The 19406-nt window shown below is 43.3% G+C and overlaps 1 protein-coding gene across 3 annotated transcripts; it reads right to left on the reverse strand.

Annotated features, from left to right (window-relative positions):
• Positions 1-4072: 4072 nt before the first annotated feature.
• LOC123140710 (two-component response regulator ORR24) lies at positions 4073-17361 on the reverse strand. 3 transcript variants are annotated; one of them, XM_044559995.1, is made up of 6 exons: positions 17176-17361; positions 16931-17086; positions 16481-16840; positions 5452-5534; positions 4625-5302; positions 4073-4104 (listed from the first exon to the last, which is right to left on the reverse strand). In XM_044559995.1, exons 1-5 carry the CDS (start codon positions 17306-17308, stop codon positions 4625-4627), a joined length of 1410 nt encoding a protein of 469 aa, XP_044415930.1. In that variant the 5' UTR covers positions 17309-17361; the 3' UTR covers positions 4073-4104. The 3 variants fall into 3 exon arrangements, with proteins under 3 accessions (XP_044415930.1, XP_044415931.1, XP_044415932.1); XM_044559996.1 differs by lacking the exon at positions 4073-4104 and adding an exon at positions 4234-4432; XM_044559997.1 differs by lacking the exons at positions 4073-4104; positions 4625-5302; positions 5452-5534 and adding an exon at positions 10926-11444.
• Positions 17362-19406: the final 2045 nt, after the last annotated feature.

Consider the following 19406-nt stretch of genomic DNA (forward strand, 5'->3'; position numbering starts at 1 on the left):
TTTACTCGTTCCGTAATACATCATCCCGCAACTAACTCATTTGTTGCAATGCTTGCAAGGCTTAAGTGATGTGCATTACCGAGTGGACCCGGAGATACCTCTCCGACAATCGGAGTGACAAATCCTAATCTCGAAATACGCTAACCCAACAAGTACCTTTGGAGACACCTGTAGAGCACCTTTATAATCACCCAGTTACGTTGTGACGTTTGGTAGCACACAAAGTGTTCCTCCGGTAAACGGGAGTTGCATAATCTCATAGTCATAGGAACATGTATAAGTCATGAAGAAAGCAATAGCAGAATACTAAACGATCGTGTGCTAAGCTAACGGAATGGGTCAAGTCAATCACATCATTCTTCTAATGATGTGATCCCGTTAATCAAATGACAACTCATGTCTATGGCTAGGAAACATAACCATCTTTGATCAACGAGCTAGTCAAGTAGAGGCATACTAGTGATACTCTGTTTGTCTATGTATTCACACAAGTATTATGTTTCCGATTAATACAATTCTAGCATGAATAATAAACATTTATCATGATATAAGGAAATAAATAATAACTTTATTATTGCCTCTAGGGCATATTTCCTTCAGGAGCATCCATGGGTGGCGGACAATTCAATTGTCTCTCCAGCGAGGCTTGTGGTCCTATTGGTGTCTATGCATCTTGGTCGTGTGGGCGGTGATGGGTGTAGCAGCATATGGCCATGTCTCTTTCTCTTCTTGAGGCAATGGTGGCATCCATATCTTCTTTCGAATGTCTAGATTTCACCCTGGCAAGCCTTCCTCCAGGATGGGATCGATGACACATGTGCCTTGTAGTGGCACATGTGAGCTACCGAGTGAATAAATGGACATGAATTTTTACCCCAAGCCCAGGCTCGGAGAGGAGAAGCGCGGTGACGTCCTCAAAAGAGAATTGGCACCCGTGGGGGCGTCGTGGAGCTCAGGTGACCTTAGTTTGTGGCATGTCATTGTGTTTGGCCCTGCTATGCTTATGCTAGGCAACATAGTCATGTCATTTTTTTGGACTTGCCCATTTTTTTTGCAATTTCTGTTGTCGGGTTACCTCATGATCTGCCCTGTAAGAAGACTTCCTCACTACCTATGGGTGAGATTCCTGGCAATTATAATCATAGGGTAGCATACACATTGAATATCAGATTAGGATCACACAACACAAACATTTACCCTGGTTCAGTCTCTTGAGATGAGGTAATACGCTACTCCTGCATGTATGATTGGAATTGATGGTTCTCTTGCAAAGATATTTTCGTTAAGCATAGCAACTTGACCCTCTGGGGGGGGCTACCTCCCCTTATATAAGCCCGGGTCGGGTTACATAAGCCCGGGTCGGTTCGCGTATAGGGCTTGTACCCCAAGTAGATGATGTCTAAAGTACATGTCTAGTACTCCAAGTAAATGATGTGCCCCAAGCAGGCCGCCCAGGTAGCAGGCCGCCCGAGCAGGCTGATGTCTGGCCTGGTGGGCCTACTTCAAGTTTGCTACGGTCGACTCACGGAGTCGGTGCGAGGGTCTTTGTTGCCTTCTTGATTTTTTCCGTCCTTTGTCGACAATGGAGGCATGATTAGTACACCCTCCTATCCTCCGACCGACTCACGGAGTCAGGGGGAGGGTCTTACGATGGATGGTAGCCGCTTGAGTTGGGCACAACTAGGTGAAGCCCCGAGCCGAAGGCGGTGAGACGGAGCTCTCGAGCCGGATGCGGTAAGGTGGGTACTGGTATAACTCTCAAGCTGGACGACGGATCCCTCAAGTAAGACGCGATGGAGCCTGACAGAGCTCCCGAGCTGGACATTGTGAGGTGGATCGCTCAAGTGCGAGGTGGAGCCCTTGTGCTGGGGCTGCAGGCTCCACATTGCCAGATCCAGCAGCTCCAGACCGGGCTAGGGGTCATCCAAAAGGCCCGCCGCACTATGGTCCCGGGAGCTCCACTTGGGCATATGGTCTCTAGCCAACAGACCGCTGGGCAGCGGCCACAAGGTTCCCTCTCGCGCCGCCCCGCCATGGCCGCCATCCGCCATGTTCCCCTCCATGGAAAATCATCGCACGTCCATGCACCGGGAAGCATGATTTCTCTAATCATTTTCAACTTGGACTGATTATTTTTGTTTTACATTGTAGGCCTCACAGATTTACACGGGAGCCCTCTCAGGAAGAGATGCTCCTAATTTCTGTCAAAATATTATGTGATGTTTATATATTACCAAGTGGCTGGGTTGCGAATTATTCTGCTGAAGGAGATCTGCAATTTGTCGCACGAGCCAGGTTGGGAAAACTACTCTCCTAAATTTGTGTTAGGATACAAAGTTACAAACAACTCATCTTTACTGAATTTCTTTCCGTATAGACATATATTTAATACTTCGTTTCCTAGGATATTACATATAATTTGTGCTCTCTCTAAAGAATGTAAAAGTCTTGAGCATGCATAATTCACTAAATGCACAACCTTCGACCACATGTTTAGGCAGATTTTAACCTATTTGACTTCCAAATTTACACTTATGAGGGCAATTGCAAGACAATATTTGTTGTAAGACTTATTTTATAAAATCAAGAAATTCGTTGTACATATTCATTTTTTTTTTACATGTTCCCGCAAAGATTGTAGAAATCATTGTCACGATCTTGCAATTTTACCAATGGAGGCAGCGATCTTACTTGTCTGGCAGAGCTATGATGCTGCTATACTGCTCATTTGTGGGAGCAGTATTGGTAAACTACGACCCTTGGGGTGTACCCATAAATAGGACGACTGTTGCATTTTATTACCCTCTCAAATCTTGCAGCTGCCTACTTTCATCTGAATATTTATTTATGAGAAAAGAAATATTCCGAATAATCGCCTAAACCTATGTAGCTTTGATGGTGCCCATGGTAAGGAATTGAATGAGGTTCTGGCCATGATTGTTGTTCTTATTTTATATTTGTGCAAGATAAGAGAATGTTATAAAACTATATTTATCTATTAGGAAAATCAAACTAAACATACATTTACTTTTTATTTATCTGAGACATACGGAAATCTGAGACATACGGAAATCTGAGACATGCGCAAACTAGAGACTGAATGCTATTTATTTTTGAAATATTTTGTTCTGGGAGAAATTTGGAATAACACTAAAGTACTTAACAAAATCATAAAATTAGCCAACAACAGTATACTATGATCACACAATTTTTAAAACTGATAATAATCTCTTGCGGATAGCATCCAGTAAGCTTGCATATTTGTCACTAGGTCACCATCTTCAGGCTTGGACTTAACACCGATCTCACTGATGCAACAACTCTTGGTGCAATCAATTTCTCCCTTAACTGCATATAAATAAATAATCAAAATATTCAGAAATTTGGAACACGCATACATATTTAACAGTGTCATCTAACATAAATGATAACAATCAGTAATTCTGAATTTCTTGTACTTATGATTTTTACAAGAAACGTAATGAATACTAGCTCAGAAGTCGCCTCAATCTCACAGGAAATTTAATTTTACTTGAGCCCTGCATTCTAAAAAAGTTCAGGCTACACTGTGAACCTAGCATACTCCAGTAGAAGCTATCAGGTTTTGGATTAAGGAGCAGATAATGAAAGCTCTTAATGATTAGTAAAATTGTCGTTCTGCGGTGCTCAATCCTTTTTTTTTGTTATTTGGAGCCAATTAAGTAACACACAATGTGTTTCATGCTTGGCAAATTTTAGCATGGTCCCTCTTACCTCCCCTTTTCACACGAGAGGTAAGAGTACAATACATGTAATTTCTAATTGCTTCGTCCTTCACTTGATAAACTTACTTCACAAATTAGTGTAAAAAGAATTGTAATACCATCATACTGAAATCTGCTGCACAAGGACGTTGTAAAGCATCTTTACTTAAAACTTAAACATGTATTTGTAGTGCGTAGAACGACATCAATGCCAACATCATGTGTAGTTCCAAGGAAACTGCACCGTACTTGAAAATGAAATAGCTGGTACGTATCTTCTATAGAAAATTATAAATTAACACAAGGAAAAATAAAAACTTACATTTTGGTGATTTGAAGACACATTAATCCATTTCACTGCCTGCATGGTGGTTCAGATAAAACAAAATAATGTTAAAATGTTACATAGAGGCACACCCTGTACGGGTGTTAGTAAAAAAATTGCAGAAACACTCTTGCCAAGGAAAGACACACACGAAAGGAGGTGAAGGGGGCCGAGGGAGACATCAGCGACGGGGCACGGGTGGCAGCCAGGATGATGAGCTCAGACTAGGGTGGCAGAGGGAGCAAATTGTGAGCCTCAGGGTGGTTGATAGACATTGGCCCTCGAGAAGAAATTAGCCCAACAGTTTTGATTGAAAATGCATCCGGAATTAAAAGAAATGGATGTGGATGGTCTTTATGTTACTCTGATTGAAATGAAACGGTAAGATGGGACTAATACTGCACGCCCCTAATAGTAAAATGTACCATAAAAGGGATCTATACAAAAGATATTTGTGATGGAATGGGGTGCAAGGGTACAACAAAAATGGTGAAATTTGGAAATGGACAATGAAACAAAAACATCCATGCATGGAAATATAGAGAATAGTACGTACCTAGTGCTTCATAAGGTTTTTAATTCCTCCATAGTTAGCCCATGAATCGTCCCGTCTGTCACCAGATGTGTCGGCTGTTTCAGACCTAGTGTTGCCCCAGTTTGAAGAAACTCTATCAAGGTTTTGAGGCTGCACTGCACTGGCCTGACCAGCAGAGGAAGCATCTCGACCCATTCCATGTAGTACTGGCGGTGCTAGGTTGGATGGCATTGACGCACCTGCCATGCTTCCACTTGTTCTAACTCCACGGCGACCACCATTCCGATTATCATAATTATGATCACTAGAATTACCGTGATGATAACTATAAGATTTATTATTGCCATTACCATAGTGCTGACCGTAATCATTAGCACTAACAGTACCATAATGATGATCATAACCATTTATGTCACCAATGCCAGTACCATGATGATAACCATGACCATAAGCAGCACCCGAACCAAGATTAGTTGTTTGGTTCCCATTTCCAAGAACGCCATAGTCAACTTGTGATGCACCGCCGCTTAGCCAGCTGGTTTGGTTAATATCTCTTGCTTCCTGAGATCTCATATGGAATCTGTAACTTCCCCCACTCTCTTGAGATTCCAAATTGTTCTTGGAAGTACTATTAGAATGTGATGGCATAGAGCTTGGCATGATTGATAGCCCACCAGTACGACAATCTTTTCTGTATTTCTGAAATTTCAAATATTGTGAAAACATTAATAAATGGGTGCTTGGTTATTACGCTAAAATTTCTGATAATTTATGTCATGATCATATAAACTGGATCTGATAGTTGGTTTCAGATTGAAAAAACATCAACTAGTTAGTCTATATCTTACCTGCAGATGGCTACTGACTTGAGCTGTAGTTACATATATACCGTCAATCTCCAAAAATTCTCTTATATTGTTTGGAGTGTCGTCTGCATTAGAAAACAAAAAATATATAACAAGTGGCCAGAGCTTAGAAAGATAGAAACATCACAAAAATGTGCTTTATTTATTTCAGGTCTATCATACTAAGTTCACCCTAATATTTCCCTTGACTATCCATGCCAATTGTAAGAAGAAAGCATCTAATGATTAGAGCTAGGAAAATAATTTATCTAAAGCATGCAATGAGTATTACATATGTGAACGGATCATAGTAATAAATAGTGTGCTATCTCAGCGATATCACAACGCTATAACATTTGGGGACATCACACTGAGCCATTTAGCACTATTTAGCTCATTAAGCGCGCCATAGCTCGATTTGTTACAAGAAAATTAAAATATTAAAATTTGCAAGTGCACATGGAAAACTAAAATATTAAAATTTCAGCAACATACAAGCGTTCATAGAATCACAATATCATTTCGTTTATAACGTAATACAGAGGTAAATATGCATGTTATGTGTCATCATATTTATCTATAGTTTTCCAAATACAGGCTTAAAAATGATAAAGATATAGAAGCTATAAAAAATTTATGCATTAATGGACTTGCGAATGATAAGTTATACATGGGGAAAAAGAAAAACTTTTCTATTAAAAATGAATAAATCCTGTCAAATATAAGATAATTTAGCTTGCATATATACAAGGGGTAATTAAAGGGTCAAAATGTTCTACATGAACTAGACTTATTTAGTAGTAAACTGATTTTGCATAGGTGTGTTTGTGATAGATATTCTGGAAATGTATAGCTAATTAGCTATAATGTTATTGGACATCCCCTCCCTCTCTCTCTCTCTCTCCCTCCCTCCCTCCCTCTCTCCCTCTATCCCTCTCTCCCTCTACCCCCTCTCTGTCCCCTTTAATAGCTATGTGCAAAATCCATTTGCAAGCATAAACCCCAAATGAAGTAATCCGCTCTAAATCTCTATCAAACATACAAAAACACAACTTTTTTGCTAACTCCATTATGCCTCCACTACTCCTATGTGATCCAACATGCAATTGGTAGAGCTACAATCAATGCTTCGCCATATAGGGGATGACGCCTCTCAAATGTAAGTTGTGTGGCCGCTGACGCCAGCTTGTCAAATCATTTTAGACGTAGTCACTTATGTGTTGAGGTGTGGTCTAGAAGGACGAACACATAGGTTAATAACATTGAAGAGATTGGTTAATTGCAACCCTAATTATATTTTAAAAATTGTTTGATCTTAAAGTTGTATCTATTTTTTGGTGAGAGGCATTCAACCATTCTAGTCTTGGTATTCAGATATGGTATAAATTATGTATTCACTGCTCATCGCTCAACATATGGAAGTCGGAGCATGGATATGGCAATCTCGACTCCCTTTTTAATGAAGAAAGTAGCATAAGTAGGGAAGATCAAGCTCACCCATGGTAATTCATCGCCATTGCCGACCTAGGTGAGGAAGAGGATGTAGAAACTTTTTAGAGCAACTGAACTGGCATAGGCAACACAGAGGCTTTTTGTGGCCTACTTACCATCACATGATCTCCATAACCCATGGTACAACATAATGCCTCCTAAAGTATCTCATATGGGAATCTTTAGGATTTGTCGAAACCAATGCATAGTTCTCGTTAGATGAATCTACTTGCGATATTATATGTAGTTCAAAGGTGGAAGCATGGTTTCCATGAGACAGAGGACAATGCTCATAACAATTATTTCTCAATTCTAACCATCAGTGGATCTTGAAGAGGTATCTATTTTGGACGAAAACGTATTGAACTAATGGTGAGCCATGTTTCCAGCAAAACATGGTAGAATTTTGAGTGTTTGTATCTAAATGCTCTGTATGACAGATATGGAGGATAGACATTGGAGGCTCCCCTCCCATGACAATGAAGAAAGTATTATGTATAGGATAGCTGCCCCGGCTCACATCCAGGGTATCACTCGAATGGTTGAATTTGGCAAGGATTGGTACTTTAAGAAGTTCTAAAATGGCATGTAAACTAGAACATAAATGACACTTCCCAATATAAGTGAACCATGATATGATATCCCGTGCCCCTGCCTTTATTCGATGTAATGCTATCTACCGCCTCTCATGCACAAACTGTTGGAGCCATGCTGAAGGCAACAAGTTGAGTACTTTTAGACAATCCTCCAGATGAGATTTGAAATGTCCCAAATGTGGGAACATAGGGGCAAAAAGATGGAAGGGACACTTTCATATCATTTATGTATACATTCTTATAAAATAGTAGATCTTAACAAAACAACCATTTCTTGTGTATGAAAATATATTATTGATAGCTCATGGTACCGCATACACATGGTATATAACTGAGCATACTCTAACCAACAATTTCTGTGGAAAAGTTTGATGAAATATAATGAAGCGTCGATGGGCTTGTCAATGAACAAAGTGGTGCAATCAAGGAAGCTGCCTTTGCTCACTCCAAGGGTGTCACTTGTATTGCCGATATAGGTGACGAAGAGATCGTAGATGCTTAATAAGTTGTCAGACTAACCTAACAGTGGTAACATGGGTTGCCACGTTTAGTGTTCTAGGACTTTATTTGACATAATGATGCTCATTGTTGTCATGCATGATACATGCCTACTAATGCCAATGTGTTAAAGCTTTTTAATTTGACTAACTAATTTACAGCAAGGTCGTGTGAGACAGCACTACAGAAATATTTTGTATGTAATCTTCATGATTTATCTGTCGTCTTATTGTTGATGTCATTACACAAAAGAAAATTTTGCATGACAATTATGTCACTACGTATTGACTTAGCATAGAAAGCATTATTTTACTTGGTAAGCTAGAGGCGTGGAAAATTGAGACAACTCAAGGAAAATAGGTGAGAAAAATTGGCAAAACTCGAAAACGGGGTGGGTGGGGTGATGAAATAAACAAACATCAGGTAAAACCTTATGTATTTTTAAGTACAACATGTTAATCTATTTGTATGTTTAGTCAAAGTTTTGATAGAGGAATGTATGATAATGAGATAGATGGGCAAAGTTCATACCATTTTAATATCTATTTAGATATATTGGATCATAAGAGGTGTATATTTTTATTGATATGTTCTAGCTATATTATTAGTACCGCATTGTACCACACGAATATAGTAGGAAGTTTGTATTCGTTACATAGTGACTGCCTCGGCAAGGTGGGGGGCAGCTAGTAGAGGATTGATAGAGACTTGTCAATAAAAAAACTAGGATAATCAGGTCAACTACCCCAAGCTTACCCCAAGTGTGTCATTGTAATTGCCGTTGTAGGTCATAGACACTTTCATAAGGTACCAATCTAGCATAGCCTTGGTAAGATTAACCGCTTCATAAGGTACCCGGACATTTTAGTCTTGTATTTTATATAACTTGCTCATTGTCTCCCATGTGCGAGCCTCCTTGTCGAATCTAGTGAGTTGAATGTTTTTAGTGAAGCCAATTATCTATTTCTTCATGGTTTGACCATGGGAATGTAGATGAAATGTGATAGACGGAGAAATCCGGTAGCAAAATCTTCTTCTATTCCAATTGATGGTGGAGTTGTAATATGTGTATATTATTAGTTCCGAATATACTTAATTAGTAGTATAATGGACGTGTATTCACCGGACAAAGTTTTCCCTGACAAAACCAGATGATAGAGATTGGATTATTAAATTCCATTGCAAAGAACATACTAGTACAAGAGTGGGATGTTGTGTAGGCTTGCCTCGAGGATTTCAAGCCAATGTTGACTTAGGCGAGTACAAGATCATAGGAACTTTTAGAAGTTACGGAACACGAGTAATTAACCATCAAACCCTAGTAATATCTCAAGATATATGAACTTAAACATGTATGACATAATGTTCTACAAGCTTTCCTCGATGTACTGCCACCTGTTGACTCTCTTGCATGAACCATTTGGGGCCATGCTGATTGTAACACATCAAATACTTTTGGAGGAAGCTACTTGTGTTGGTAGAATGGGTCTCCGAGTGTGGATATATGGGTAACTAGATTAAGGTTCAAAGTTCATATATAACAGTAGTGTACTCCAATTGAAGGTGTATCCTTAAGAGATAATTATTTTAGGTGAGAATGTACTAGACTTCTAGTACCTTATCGTACCATCCAAAATATGGTAGAAACCTATGTGTGTTTTAAAATGATGGGCCCATGCTGAATAAAATACATTGAATCATTTGAAACTAAATTATGTGTATAGAAATGGTCTAAAAGTGGAATCATATGGGCTACAAGACTTTGGGAAGAGTATTCATAACGATGGTACATCTATGAATCCAAGACAGATCATGAAGAGATATCTGATTTAGGTATTGAAAAATGGTACATCGTGGCACCACCCAAAGGTGGTCAGAAAACTCATGTTAACTATTAACAAACTAATAGTTGCACAACAAAAGTATAGAGAGTCAAACTCAACACGTCTGCCACTATATATAGAATTTCCCATGTCCCTTCATATACTCCATATGTCTGTGAGACAAACTCAATGGTACCACCATAGAATCAATTATCTCCTTTGAGGTGTGCTCATGGAGCTAGACCTTCTCAATCTTGCCCAGGCTCCACCGTGGCATGGTTCATTGCTGCTCACACATGAACTTGTTCTACTCATGATACTAATGGGCATGGGTCCGGGTGGATAGAACCCTAACACCAAGCATTGACATTGGTCTTCGTTCTCACTGATCTAGTAATATTGGGGTCGGGAGGGGGGCGCACGGTGTCGTTGTGTTCATTTTTTCCGATATTGCCTTCAAGAACATCTTTGTGTTGCTGTGCAGGCTCAAGACTATCCAAAGGCGATATTCGTTGCATTATGATGAGTTCTTGTTCTAGGTGTGGTCTCTAGCATCATCTTTGATCTTCGATCTTCGATGATACATGCGAAGCATCAACATGCGCCGCATGTGATTGTTCTTATGGTGGCGGCTGTCATGTTCATCGTCTAAGAAATGCTTTGTCATGTACAACCTCGGCCCTCCTTAATTATATCCGTTTGTAAAGTTGTAACATTAGCATGCTTTTATTATGAGATTTTTTGACCATACCCCCTACTGGTAGGGAACTGCGTGGTACACATATAATCCCATCGTTGATTCATTAGGGAAATATAGAACTTCCATTTTTTCATAGCAAAAAATTTCTTTGTTTGCAAGGACCTCAATCTCCTATTTTCATCCTCCTCATGCTGGTTTGCTCAATTCATTTAGCTCCCATTGTGCTTGTCTAGTCGCCATCCCCCCTGCAATGTCGCACATCTGTGATCCAGTCGACGTCATAGACTGGCACATCCTTGACCTCGCAACCGCGTTCGAAGTTCATGACCTTGTTATTTGATCAGCGGTTCAATTATCCAAGCCCTAGCTGTATTATTGCAATATAGATAATATGTGGCATTAAAAATTTCTTCCAGGTGACAGCTGCCACAACTACCAAGACGTCACTGAATTTCAAGCATTAATATACAACTAAAATTATGAATTTGAATGAACATAAACAATCTACAAAGGGGAACACTAAATTTTCCAATGTGTAAATTCTGCAGCAATTCGATCCTATGATTAATAACAAGTCAATGGATGAATCGGGATCATGATCCTAGACATCGTTGTTGAGCTTGTCGCTTGTTATGTTGATGCAGGTGTAGCAGGTCCATTATAGCAGCCGCTTGGCAGCTCCACTCAAGTCGCCACCAAAGAGGCCATTGGGCACCAAGAGTGGTGACAACAGTGTGGACCACATAATGGCGGTCACGACTCCCTTGGCACATGTCACCTATGTCGTCCCCATGTGTCATTGCGGGGATGAGATACTTTCTGTGTAGCCTCCTCCTTGATGACGGGGAGCTCCTCATTCACGAAAAAGAGGCAGCCCGCTATCAAAACCTAAGAAGCAGTAGAATGGGTGTGACACCTCGATTAGTTAGCTGGCCAAAAACTAGGATCTTCCCAAACTGCCCTCAAATTACTTATACTACTTGCCACGAACAAGCAGTGCTCTCTCTACTTCTAACCCAATTCCACCAATATACATCGCCTTGGGAATTTTGATCTCCATGATTGAATGAGATATATATAGTATAGGGTACCATAAAAGAGCACTATATTGTAAGGTCACAACCTATGTATCCTGACCTGTGACCTCCTAGAAGAGATGTCAAGGGTCTGGTGGTGTAATGCCTTCGAAGTAATATATTCAGATTGGGATCCTTTCTACCTTGGCATTGTCTTGAAAAACTAGTCTCATGTGGTTTGCAAGAAGAGATCACCAACACATATAATTAGACAAGCCTTATGAGAGAATTAGAGTAGTTCATATAAATAATTGAATTTTTAATTTAACAAAACATATTCAATATGATTTTTATTCAAAATTTCACTAGGGGAAAGCCCAAATGAACATTTTAATTCGCCGTAATCATGGCAAAACATCAGAGCTATAGGTTTTAGGGTCTTGACAAGCAAGCAACAGCCAAGGCACTGAACGTTTCACTAGGGCAAGGTAGCGAAGCACTGCACCCAAAATTTTATGATCGATTAATAGATCATACATGATGTTGATGTTGATGTTGCCACAATAGTAGAAAAGGGAGCACACTAGTTGTGAGCACCTTGGCATTACAAATCTCCTAAATGTTCTAGAGGATGGTGAGACAGACTGTGTAGTATAGGCAAGGGTGATCCATGGGGTCGAGGGTGCTGACAAGGCACACCACCTCCATTGTGGTGGCAATAGGCGCGTCTAGTGCCCAAATGGCATGGGCGTGGATGCATGACTGAAGCAGGTGCTTCAAGGTTTCTTCACCACATCAAAAGACATGCTACCGTGGAAATGTTGTGACGGAGGCGGAGATGGGAAGTCGTTGATGACGGAAGAACCAAAGGATGAATTTACATTTACGGGGGCGTAGCTGCGCTAGATCATGGGGGCAATGGTGTCCACAACATGCATCACCATGCTTAACTAATACACCGCATGTGCCATGAACGAGGCACCGAAAGGGTGCATGATGCGGTGGTTCGATGCCCTATGTGAGAGTGACATCTTCCCCAACTCATCATTTAGGCTGCCAATCTCGGTGTGCATGACCACAGAGAGACTACGCAGTAGGTGGTCTTCAATGCATAGGAGGGGCGTCGACAAAACTACCCTTGTCAGTCGAGGAAACAGGTGTGCCACAGCACCTAGTGAGCCATTTTATCTACACGAGCAATGAGAGGGACGAGATGGATGATCATGAGCTTGTGGGTGGAGACCAGAAGCCCTAGTACTGTTGCAGGAAGCTGGACACCAGACAACCAAACACCGAGGCCAATTGTTCGGCAATCTCTGATTCGACGTTGAGAGGAATGAACATGCACTTGGAGAAGTTGAGGGTGAGGCTAGTGATTGTCGCGAAGGTATCATCCACATATAGCAGGACTGGACACGACAATAAGGGGACGAGGGGATGTTTGGCCGCCACCGTCAGCACCAATGGCGAGGATGAGTCGCTCGAGAACATAGACAACTAGGATTAAGAGGTAGGGGACAAGGGATCCCTTGACGGAGCCCTTTTCGATAGGCGATCCAATTGCCGGGGACACTATTGAGGATGACTACAGACCGAGGTCCTAAACCCACCATCGCCAGCGGGAAGGGAAACCACCCAAGACATGTAATCTAATGCTTTTTGAAGTGAAGCTTGAGCACCATCTCCAGCGCACTGTACTAATGGAAGCATTGCAGGAGCTCCACGGTGACGATGGAATTTTCAAAGATTCATCACCCACACAGAAAGCATGTCTGCTAAAAATGCACAAGGAAATGAATGAGTGGCTCCTGGGGAGACATCATGACTCACGACAACATCTTCCGCGGGAGGGGGCAGTTTTGCAATGAGATACGACAAAAAATTGTCAGAGAGGTGGGAGCGTCCACCTTGAGCAGGAGGGCGATGAAGGATTTTGTTGATGCTGAATAGTCAGCCTCGTGGTTGTAGAACCATTTTGTGAGAGCAATAAGATTGAGGAGAAGTGACCTTAGGCCTGCTTGAGGAAAATCGTACAATACCCATTAGGGCTTGGAGTAGTCCCAGGCTTCCTTCCAAAGAAAACTGCCTTGAGGTCAGAGCCCGAGAGCGGATGCACGAGCAACACTGCCTGGAAGGCATCTAAGAGAGTGTGTGTGCCATGAAGAGCCGGAGGTCGATGTTGTCATGCACCGACATCTTCATGCCCGAAAGAGGATGGTAGAAGTAATAAAGGGTGCATTTCATGTCCCGACGGGCGTGGTGCTTAACCCCATTCCGATCGAGGCATGCAATCTGCTTGTTGCAGAATCAGGCTGATGCACGGGCATGGAAGAAGTTTGAGTGCCAATCTCCGAGTTTGCAAAAGAATATCTTGCGCATGTACCACGAAAAATCCACACATTGATGTTCATGGGGGCAAGGGAGTGTTGCACGAGGGAGAACACAAGAGGAGTTTAGGGTTAGGGAGACCATGTTTCTCCTTCAGGCGATCGAGGAAAAGGGTCGTGATGTGGCAGTTTTTGATGATGACATCAGGGTATTTGAGCTACTTTGACAAATCTTGAGCCCACTCCGGATCTGCTTCAGATGCAACACAAGACAATTGGTCAGTTGGAGGTCAGGGGCGCTGCCACAGTGGCAGCGTTGGCAACCACATTGAAAACAAGGTACCCAACCCATTGCTCACTGAAACAGACGACGGTAGCACATGGAACCGTCATAGTAGTGATGAGGACGATAGGGATGTGCCCGAAGGCGTGACAGTGGACGTAGGTGGCGGCAGAGTCCGGCATGATCGAGCACCAATCGTTGTTCACAAGGAAAATATCCATCTTGATAAGAGGGGCGGGGTGGGGTTCATGATTTCATTAAGTGTAGAGACGGTTGCGGAGAGGTAGGTCGACTAAAGCAGCGGTGTCGATGTAGTCATTGGAGAGGAGGGCGTCGGTGGGCATTGAAGTGGTCATTTTTCCGCACTTCAGGGTCATAGAAGTTAAAATCTCCCACTAGGGCCCACAACTACCGATAGTGTTGCCCATAGCGGCGATATTATCTAAAAACACTCCTCTCTCATGCCCATTGCATAGGTCGTGTGCGTTGATGATGGGGAAATAGACCCGAGATGTGGGGAAGGAAAAATCCGCCGAGATGAACCTCGATCTTTAGTTGATAACACAAGGACAGAGGCCCAATCATCCCAGGTGGCGCCAGCGCTAGCATGGCATGGCCCACAAAAAACCATGCACCATGTGTTCTTCCACCACAGCGCGGTTGGCATGGCGTGGTGCGGTGGTGGAGAGGAAGAAGCAGTATCCAGGCTAGAGGAGGTTGGGAGCGGGGGTTGTACAGAGAAGCGGGGATGGGAAAGCCAGGCATGTTTGGGAAAACATGAAGGTCAGAAGCATGCAGGTCGCCCTCTTATGCCCAGAGCAACGACGGTGAATCCATAAAATGGGGTCTCGGCAATCTTTGACACGGTGGCGTAGGGAGAGGGAGCAGCCCTAGAGACTAGAGAGCTCTGTGTGGTGATAGGCTTTGGGAGAGGAGTGAAGCCCTTGAGCGGGGATGGTCAGTGAAGGGGAGAGGCAATCTATGCTTATGTGTGGGAGAGGTTTTATTTATATAGTGGAGGTAACAAACATGTTGACCAAGGCTAGTCCAGGAGCATGTGGGGCACAGGAGGAGGCCCGGTGGCATGTGATGGGGTGGATGACTCACATGGGCCAGGGGTAGGGGCTAGGAATGTGAGGGGGAGCGAGCACATTAATGTAGACGAGACTGGACGGGGCAGGTCGCGGTAGTTGTCTCTCCTAGTCGCCATAATACTCGAGTGTTGGTGGGTCCCAAACATCAGGGGCAGCCTGAGCAACACCGCATCCGTTGCCAAGAAACTACCCAACTGCCATAGGCCCAGGAGCAAATGGCCCACTCCTGGAAGTGGAGCCCAAGGATGCACAATGCCCAAGGATGAGTGAAAGCGGAGGATGATACGATCATGGCGTAGATCGTCATCGGAAAGAATGAATCTGCCATCGTGAGGGTGGCAACATCTATTCTGAACACAAATCTGCCACAAGAAGTCATTAAAATCGGTGTGAGGTAAGACAATCCAGAATGTCAGTGCGCCGATGAGCAACATGAGGTTGCGGTGGTCAAAGTAAGGGAAGGGCTCGACCGGGATGGCAAAAAAAGAATGGCTAACGAGGCAGAGCAGATGCTCCTAGACGATGCCTTGGAAGGCAGGTGCCGACCGGGTCGGTGAGCACAAGTTGCTGGTCAAATGACTAGACGTGGACAACCAAGGAGGGCGGGAATGTGTGGTGAAGCCAACACGAGTGGACTGGAGGATGTGGCGAGGGGCTGGGGAGCAAGGGAGTGCCGAGGGAGCGCACATGCGACGAGAGTGGAAGGGGGACGGGGAGCGACGGGGTGTCGCAACCCAAATCAATAGAGCTACCTAAACAGAACAATCACTATAATATACATATGTCATCGATTCAATGTGAGTTACGACGCTATGCATACTAATGAAATAATTATGGTCATCCAACCAGGCTCGAATATATTCGGACCTATAATCCTGTACTACTAATATGCATCACATGCATAGAAGCTATCTTATATATACAACTTGCAGAAGAGAGAATACTCTCGAGCTACTTGTGATCGTATCACCTGGTCCCTACCCCAAGAGAGACCACTCGGATGTCAGCAAGTTTGGCCACATATGTCTATCCAGTAGTACTACACTAGTAAAACATGTAGTGAGCACCCAATTATTAAGAATAAACTATGTAGTATGATGCATTTATTAACAACAAAACAACTAAGCATGGAGAAAGAAAATGTGGTCCACAGGTAGGTATCCTATAGTTGACCATTCATGCATTTCGGATGTATCTCACGCACCTTCTGTTGTCTTTAACTGGGTGACGGCATTGACGAACAATTCATGCATCTCTGGAGTCCACTCGACCTTTTTCTTCTTTGTGGTCCCCAGCTGCAAGCCGCCCTCGGAGCCCCCCTTGCCCTTGTTGGGATCGTTCACTCCTTGCCCTCTCTTCCTCGGCGTGTCATCCAGATGAATGCCCTGACTGTGGCGAGGGTCAGCGTTTGCCGTGGCAGCGGCGGCGGCATTGCGCCTCCATCGCACGACGTGCTGCCAGATGAAGTGTATCTGCGCGTCGCGTAGGGGCTTTTCCATCAAGTAGCAAGCGCCCCCCTCATTTCCCCTTCTTCTCGTCTCCATGGTCTCGTTGCCCGAGAACACTGCACAAAAACGCGCGGGCACATCTATCAGATCTATACCTACGAACAAGCTAGAACATGGAGATATGTGTGACATGTTCGAGGGCTCACCGAGGACGACCGGGTAACGTTTCCCGAGACGCTTGAGGAGGCCCAAGCCGTCCATGCCTCGTCCCCGGGTCTGCACGACCGTCATGATGAAGTCGGTCCCGTCCGGGTTCTTCTCCACCTCTCTCACCGCTTCTGCTGGTGATGGCTTGGCCGTCACTGCACGGATCGTGGTGGCCGTCGGTCAGGAAACGAAGACCAAACTGCGGCCAAGAGATGCAAGATGGACGGAGCGGACGATGACGTACCTTCGTAGCCGCAGCGCCGAAGCATCTGCGTCAAGGAATGGAGGTAGATGGGGTCGTCGTCCACGGCAAGGACCTTCAACCCCTCCGTCTCCATCAATTCGTCGGTGGCCATGTCCTGGTCGCCGTTCGCCATTGCCGCCGCGCGCGCGTCAAACTCGTGCTCGTCAGCGTGGAGCGTGCTGTGGCCTAGAGAGTGAGGAGCGTTGTGAGAGTTCTGAGCGTGCTCTCGCCTAGAGAAGTAGAGAGTTGAGAGCGTGGTGAGAGACGAGGGCGTCCAATCAAGCAGACACGCGTACGCTCTACCGCTCATCTGCATTGGTACCTGCCACTGCCAGCATGAAGAGACAAAACTTTACAGCCGCACCAGCATGAAGAGACAAAACCTTACAGCAGCACCATGAATGCTAGCTAGCATGCACAGCCGTCCGTTACAGTCAAACACGTAAAGCATGCACCCAACTATCTGTATTAGTAATTATTATTACATAATTAAAACAAAAGCAAAAAAGGGCACGCGGTGCATCCACAAACACTAAAATATGTACACTATTAATTTTTTGTATTAATCAGCCAAGATTTTTAAGAGATACAAAACCTACATTAACCATGGTCAGGACACGTGCCTCCAAGAAATGCTTGGGCAAACCCCTGCAAAAAAAAAACTATTAGGCGAGTTTGTATTCCTTTCTTCCAAAGTGTGTCGCATCTCCGATCAAACCGGTGCCATGCTAGAGGAGAAGACCACGGGGAATCCTTCGGGCGGGAGAAGTCCGATGTGTGTGCGACAAGACCCACATTTCGTGATCGAGATCACACGAAGCATGTCCGGTACTGCCCATGATAGATACCCCTAGAGGCTAGAACTAGTGATGTGGGCAGGAAACAATGAGACAAAAACTATATCTTCGAGATGGAAGCACTTTAAGCATAAAGCACCCAACCGTCTGTACTAGTATTACTATTACATTATTAAAACAGAAGCAAAAGAAGCCATGTGGGGCATCTACATATACTACAATATATACACTATTAAATAATTGTATTAATCAGCCAAGATTAAAAATATATGAAATTCCTCACTATACCCACAAAAAATTGAAAAATCAAGATTGTATTGTCCTTTCCTTTCTTCCAGAATGTGCCGTAACTCCAATCAAACCGGTGCCATGTGAGAGGAGAAGACCACGGGAAATCCTTCAAGCGGGAGAAGTCTGATGTGTGTGCTACAGAACCCATGTTTCGTGATCAAGATCGCATGAAGCATGTCCGGTCTTGCGGATCATACCCCTAGAGGCAGGAACTAGTGATGTGGACAGGAAACACTGAGACAAAAAACCATATCTTCAGGATAGAAGCACTTTCGATACTAGTATTATTATTACATAATTAAAACAAAAGCAAAGGAAGGCATGTGGTGCATCCACATACACTAAAATATGTACAAAATTTAAATAAGTTTTTATTAATCAACCAAGATTCAAAAGATAGGAAATTCCTCAGTATACCCCACAAAAAATTGAAAATCAAGATTTACATAATTAAAACAAAAGCAAAGGAAGCCATGTGGTAATTAATGCTTCCACGCCCCCCCCCCCCCCCCCCCCCCCCACACACACACACACACAAAGAGAGGCACACACAGAATTTTTTTTTATACCATCCAGGATATAAAAGATACTCTACAAAAGGACCATTAACCATGGTCTGTGCCTAAAAGCAATTATTTATTCACTGGACGGTAGGAAATGCTTAGTCCTAGCTCTAAAAAAATTAAAATGATATTTTCGTCCACCACACTTGTAATTGATATTGGTTGGGTATTTAGCTTGCTAATTTGGTAATTAGATTATTTTTCTTCTAGAATTTTGGAGCCTCCATCCGCCATGTGCAAATGGAGATGTTGATTGAAATCCAATGCATTTGGAATCATTTTCCCATAGAGAAATATGCTCGTTACCATTCCATGATGGAGTTCTAGCTACTCGTGCACGTAAGTGTTGGTACGGCCAGCTGGAATGTCACCCGTCCCATGGATTAGGAATAGGCCAGAGTGAAATCTGGTTGGCATTCATACTTTTTCTGGTTTGACACACACATGGCTAATCAGATTGATTGTAAGGCAACAAAATCGAGATTATATTGTCACATTCTTTCTTTCAAAATGTGTCGCGGTTGCGGTCAAACCGGTGCCATGTGAGAGGAGCAGACCATGGGAAATCCTTCAAGCAGGA

This window comes from Triticum aestivum, chromosome 6D (assembly GCF_018294505.1).
Source record: "Triticum aestivum cultivar Chinese Spring chromosome 6D, IWGSC CS RefSeq v2.1, whole genome shotgun sequence".
NCBI lineage: Eukaryota > Viridiplantae > Streptophyta > Magnoliopsida > Poales > Poaceae > Triticum > Triticum aestivum.

Coding starts and splice junctions, on each gene's coding strand:
- LOC123140710 (XM_044559995.1), bottom strand. CDS start 17,308: ATGGCGAACGGCGACCAGGACATGGCCACCGACGAATTGATGGAGACG. Junction 16,841..16,930: donor ACGTTACCCGGTCGTCCTCG/GTGAGCCCTCGA, acceptor GTTTTTGTGCAG/TGTTCTCGGGCAACGAGACC. Junction 5,303..5,451: donor AAGTCAGTAGCCATCTGCAG/GTAAGATATAGA, acceptor TTGAAATTTCAG/AAATACAGAAAAGATTGTCG.